The sequence below is a fragment of the Aristolochia californica genome, unplaced genomic scaffold, assembly GCF_029961685.1.
Source record: "Aristolochia californica isolate CCGP_79_NKW_82.1479 unplaced genomic scaffold, dmAriCali1.0.hap1 SCAF_8, whole genome shotgun sequence".
Lineage (NCBI taxonomy): Eukaryota > Viridiplantae > Streptophyta > Magnoliopsida > Piperales > Aristolochiaceae > Aristolochia > Aristolochia californica.
In genome coordinates this window covers 7851225-7857255 of record NW_027182279.1, presented here as the reverse complement: position 1 = coordinate 7857255, position 6031 = coordinate 7851225, and the positions used below count along the sequence as shown (strand labels likewise).

General features: G+C 31.8%; 1 protein-coding gene across 1 annotated transcript; it reads left to right on the top strand.

Annotated features, from left to right (window-relative positions):
- Positions 1–3409: 3409 nt before the first annotated feature.
- Positions 3410–4604, top strand: LOC137938255 (uncharacterized). The gene is made up of 3 exons (XM_068783244.1): positions 3410–4107; positions 4156–4270; positions 4500–4604. Exons 1-3 carry the CDS (start codon positions 3410–3412, stop codon positions 4602–4604), a joined length of 918 nt encoding a protein of 305 aa, XP_068639345.1.
- Positions 4605–6031: the final 1427 nt, after the last annotated feature.

The window sequence follows — 6031 nt, the reverse complement described above, 5'->3', positions numbered from 1 at the left end:
AATTTCAATTTTTCAAAAAGTTAGGCCCAGATTTGGATGTTACAGCACTCCCAAATGATCAATAAGTGACATACCAATATGTTTGGTAATAAAAAAGGATTTAATATATATTTGATTAGATTTTTTGGACTTATTTTTTACCTTGTTTTTCTAAGTGACAAAATATCATTTTTTAACTCTAATGGATTTTTTCTAATGTTGGAGAGATTTCTATTTAAGAAGATCACTCACAAACTTGTTTTCAACATGCTTCCAAAGAAAACTTTTTGAAGTGCTCATGCTCCTAGACTCAAATTTGAGGTTTTAACCATCTCAAGCTCTCAAAGGAAGTCAAAACCTGAACTTGAGTATTTCCTCCTAGAAATAATAGTATCAATGTTTTTTCTTTTAAATATTGTTTAAATACTTTGAACTATGATTGTTAAATGTAAGCCTATTGATTCAAAGATCTTATTTGAATAATTACTCGATTGATTTTTTGAATGGTTACCACTCAAAACTAGTTCTACAAACCTTGTTTGAGCTTCTTATTTTCTAATCACATTATACATTCTAGTGTGTTGATTTATTAGGGTATTTAAAATGGTTTTTACATAGTATTAGAAGTTTGAGAAAGAATTTCAAAATCCAAGTATATACATGCATTTACATTTAAATCTTAAATTGTATTTGGTTGAGAATACTAAACTAGTATCATTGTACTTTTAAATCAATCACTGAAGTTTAGACTACTACTACACATGAGCTATACTTTCAAACCATTGATTCCATATAGCTGAGTGCAACCCTTGATTTTAAAAACCAATCCAAGATTTACCTTGGACTTATATTTTGAAATCTAATGATTAAATACTATTTGAAATTTTCATACATAGATAGGCACATAGAATTGGTTGTGTTTATTATTTGTTCTTAGATTATAAAATCAACCAATTAGGAAGTGAGTAACCCTTGTAAATTGGGTCAAGCATTGGGTAGACAAGACCATCCTAACCTCAATTTCATTGAGTGCATCCATGTGTGGCTGAAAAAGAAACGTTGTGAAGCATTGCTACTATGATTGTGTGATATAAGTCCTCATGTAGCCAAGCACTCTTGAAACTCTCATTCTTAAGTCTAGGCTAGTACCTAATAAGTTATTATAAATCCTTGTGAAGCTCTAGGCTTGTGTAGTCTACTTTGCTACTAGAACCCCTTTAATGGTCTAGATTGTGTGCCTAGTTTGTGATTTTAAATCTAAGTGAAGATGAATTTTTGTAAGTTAGTTGTTGTTGTCAATTTAGTGACATGAACGCCCAACACCCCCCCAAGATTTATCCTTCATTGGACCTAATAGATTGTACCAGCTCCATTTTCCTCTTGCCTACTACTCACTTCCCTTTCTTAAAAATTGAATGCATGTTGAGTCCTTTTTAAGAAAAAATGTTAGTAGAAGCATTACTATTCCTATTGATAACTAATTGTGGTAAAAAATATACTCAAAGATAAGGCACTTAAATAATAAAGAAATAAGCTAAGACCCCTAGTTGATTCCCCCAGTAGATCTAATTGCATTAAGATATTTTAAAGCAAGTTATGAACATATAAACACTATAAAATAACTTAACACGAGGATATAATGCCTCAAGAATCATCTTATCATAAATATTAAATAGACAATAATCTAATTGTGAAAAGATGCACCCTTTAAACAAAGTTTATTGTGACCATATTGAGTTGAAACCTCTCCTTATCACCTCGTTTGTCATGGACATAAAGCTTCTTTGTGCCTCCATGATGAGATTTCTCCCAAATCTTGTCTTTTAAATCTTGACATAATCGTGCTCCTCACATTTTGATTCCAATAAGAACTTATTAAGCTTAACTTTTGTGATTTTACTAGAACTCATATGCAAATTTTGGTTTACTTCTCTTGGCCACAGCTATGCTTGCCTCTTTTTATCTTTTAATTATTTTTTATGTGAACATAATCTTCTCTTTCCTCAAGCGCTTTTAAATTGTTTTGGATTTCCTTAATTTGGTCCACTTACCCAAGGATGCCTATATCACCAAGACATATAACATATCAAATGGGACGTATTGGATATATGGTATCATAGAGCCCTGAAAGATTATACATGTCTTGTAATGTGCAACACATGGTTAGACAGTATGTATTAGATCGAATATTATTCGAAATGTTAGCAAATACCAATACATACTTGATCTTACCCACTATGTCAACTTTTTGTTGTTTCCTTTTTGTAGAATCATATCTTTGCTAAAAAAAACACATTTCCCATACTTATGGTATTCTTGTGTGGCATTAGTTACACAAAATAATTGTGCATCAATTACTAATGTCAAACTTTATTTTGTAGCTGCTCTTTCCAACCTTATCCAATTTTCACATCAACAAAGTTGTTGCACAAGAAATGGAAAATAGCCATAAAGCTGAAAATTAGTATCTTCAAAAAAAATTATCCAGATGACATTTCTTCATAAATTGTTACATAAACCATTTTTATGTTGTTCTTATTTTTAATTTCTTATTTTATTATTATGTTAGATCCTGATACTTTAATTATTGAATCTTAAGATTTTCCAAATCAAGTAGCAATTCTTGAACTTCTTGCTAAATTTTTTCCTTTGGTTTAAATTTATGGAAACATTTGTAATTGTCAGAAAAAAATATAAAAAAAATACAAATACAAAAGTCTTTATCCACGTAGAGATATTTTTCTCTTGAATGCCATCTATTCCAAAAAATGAAATGAAAAAAATTGAAAAAACCCTTATTTCTCCCACAACAGGTATCATTGAATATCAAAGCATTGTTCCACATGAACTGGGGATGAGACTAATCATAGGTGGTAGTTGTGATTGGCATTTGTAGAGCCTTTGAAACAAAAAGCAATGATTAATCTCATTAACGGGATTCATTCATACTTAATCCCTAAGTGAACAAATGGACAAATTATTTCCCTCTAATGAAATTGATATATGTATAATTTTTTTGTCCAAAAAAATGCTTTCAAATATATTTTTGCAATTTTTTTGTCCAAAAAATAGATTGACTAACACAATACTTTTTTTGTTATTTCTGGTCACAAACAGTAGTGCTTTACAAACAGAAGGTCACTCAATAGACTTTCAGCACAAAAGAACCTTCACTAAGAAGAAAGACAGTATTAGCAAGCTACCAGAAAATATAATTCACCATAAACTCTCTTTTCTTCCATTGAAGTGTGCAGTGAAGACTTCAATTCTATCTAGTCAATGGATAAATATGTGGAAACCCTTATGGATATACACAACTAATATAGACTTCGATGAGAAATTCCCAACAAATTTAAAGAAGACACATTATGTACAAGTTGTCCACCAACTTTTACAGCTCCATACTCTAGACAAGCTTATGAAGTTCCGCATGTTCTTTTGTCCCGATGACAGATACTCATCCGATCTCATAGAGTGGAATGAGTTTGTCAAAGTTAAAGGAGTTGGAGAGCTTGTGCTTGATTTGAGTGGAAATGTAAGGCACTTCGATTCGACAGATGATGATGATATCGGGTGGGGGATGAATAAATTCAGAATGCCAAACTCTTTGTTCTCTTGTCTATCAATATCATCTCTTGACTTAACTTGGTGCATACTAGAGCCTTCGCATGATTTCAAGGGTTTCAAAGCCCTAAGAAGTGTTGCTCTCTATGGTGTGACAATTAATGGTTTTCAATTAGGTGAGATAATTCGTAGGTCCCCTCTTCTTGAGGACTTAACTATGAGTTACTGTGACTCCCTAAAGTCAGTAAAGATTGATCATCTTCAATTGAAGATATTAAAATTGGAGTCATGTTTCGATGTTGAAGAGATGGAGATAAGAACTTCAAACCTGAAGAATCTTCAGTACAAGGGTCAAGTTTGTGACAACCCTATTTTCAACGATGTCTCCTCCATAAATGAAACGACCCTACTAGTCATCCACGATGAGCTTGACTACGAGTTACATCTCTGGCAGAATTTCTTGACAAAGCTTTCACATGTAAGCTCCCTAGAAGTTAAAGTCACAAATACTCATCCGGTACGTTTCCATCTGCCCATTTCTGTTTATGTAAAATACATATTCTGGTTTGGTCAACCTGACTAGTTTCTTGTCTATGATGCTCCTTGTTGAAGGGTCATGTGGACGACGTTCTTTTACATATATGGAGTTGATCAAGCTAAGATGTCTAAGTTTTTCAGTTACACCCTTTTGTCCTTTTCTCCTTCAGAAAAAAAGATCTATGTACAGGTGAACTTTTATAAATGTCCGAGTCATGTAATCATATAAATTTTTTCCTTTTTTTGACTTCCTGTTTCCACCAGCATGACATAAGAGGAGATAAATTTGGTTGTTTTCTTAAGTGGAACCCCTCATTGGCTGCTTGCTCAATTTATCACTTTTTCTCAACCGAACACTGGAGTCATACCTGTGATACAGAAGTAGTCAAGGGAGTCATCATTTTTCTTTCATTTATCAGATATCTAGATACAATGATATAACTGAATGTCATGTCACAAAGATGACTTCTGGTGCATTAGTCATGCAAATGTTTTACATTTTGTGGAAGCTAGAGCCCTCTTGAAGTTTTTTTCTAGTGCCAACATATAGGAATCTGACCCTTTAGTATTTAACGAAGGAGAGAATTTATCTAAAAACTGGGATAGTGAAAATCTCTGCTTCGTCACTCTTGCCTGATTGTGTGCATATGGCAAGTTCCAACTCTGTTGTATGGTGACTACAATGATTATGTTGTTAAATCCTCTTGAAGTTAACTATTTTTTTAATTATGCATTGCACTTTTCTTATATTCCCAGGTCCTCCAAGAACATGAAAAATTGCAATTGTCATTGGTCAAACTACTGAAGCACGGGCACTTATCTTATAAAGGTGAAATGCATTCCTTGGACTTCTATTAAGTTCAATTCACTTGTTTTGCTATTTTGTTGTGGATGCGGGATGACTTCCTTTTGTTGAGTTCGATTGGATTGAGAAAGTATAGATCTTCACCTTTTGTTTTGAACATGCTTTTGTCGCTGGTTTCAATGAGGGGAAATAGTTGAGCAAATTTCGCTTCTCCTAGTTTCAGATCTCTTTGAGAGCTACTGAAAATAAAATTTGAATCTGCATTTGGGTTTTCTTTGTCTCGTCTACTTAAATCTGACTTATGTATTAAATTTTGGTTAAATCAGACTTTGTCCTCTCAAATCAAGGAGATAACGTGGAAGGGAAGATGCCATGCTGAGTTGACTTGATTGTTCTTTCTCTCTCACACTGGAAAAGATTTTGTAGCTTTCTAGTGTGTTCGTTGCTCTACTGGTCATCATGAAGAAGAAAAGGCATAAGAGATTATGAGGAAACAAGCTCATAATTCTATTCATCGGGTGAATGACATAGAATAGAATTTCATGGCGGGGAACAGAAAATTTAGGATCATTATTAGGTTCATTGTTTAAGTTTTTATCAGTAATTTTTTTAGTATTTATTATTCAATCATTTTTAGCATCATGATCATTTTTAGGTGTTTGTGAGCAATTTATGTATTTATTACTCAACCAATTTTGTTTTGAATCTACTTGTGTTGTGTTACACACATATCTCTTTTTAATAAAAAGAAACATTTTTTCCATTAAAGTCCGCCATTTGAAGATTTGGTTATTTTTTAAAACCATAAGTTTTCATTTTCTCCAACGACAAGTAAAGCAAGTTGATGAGGCACATAGATCCAAGTTAGATTTTATTCATTTGAAGAAAAAAATAGGTTAGAATTTCAACAAAGGGTTATTTATGTATTTATATGATTTCATATTTTTAATATTATATTTATTTAATAACTTACAAAGAAATTAAATATTATAAAAGTAACATTTAATTATGGGGTATTTTGGTACTTTTATGATAAATTTTTATTTGATATATTTAATTTAATCTAAAACCTTAGTTTAATTTGTTTATTATTAATTAAGTAAGATATAAACTATTTAACTTAAAAGTATTTTATTCATAAATTAT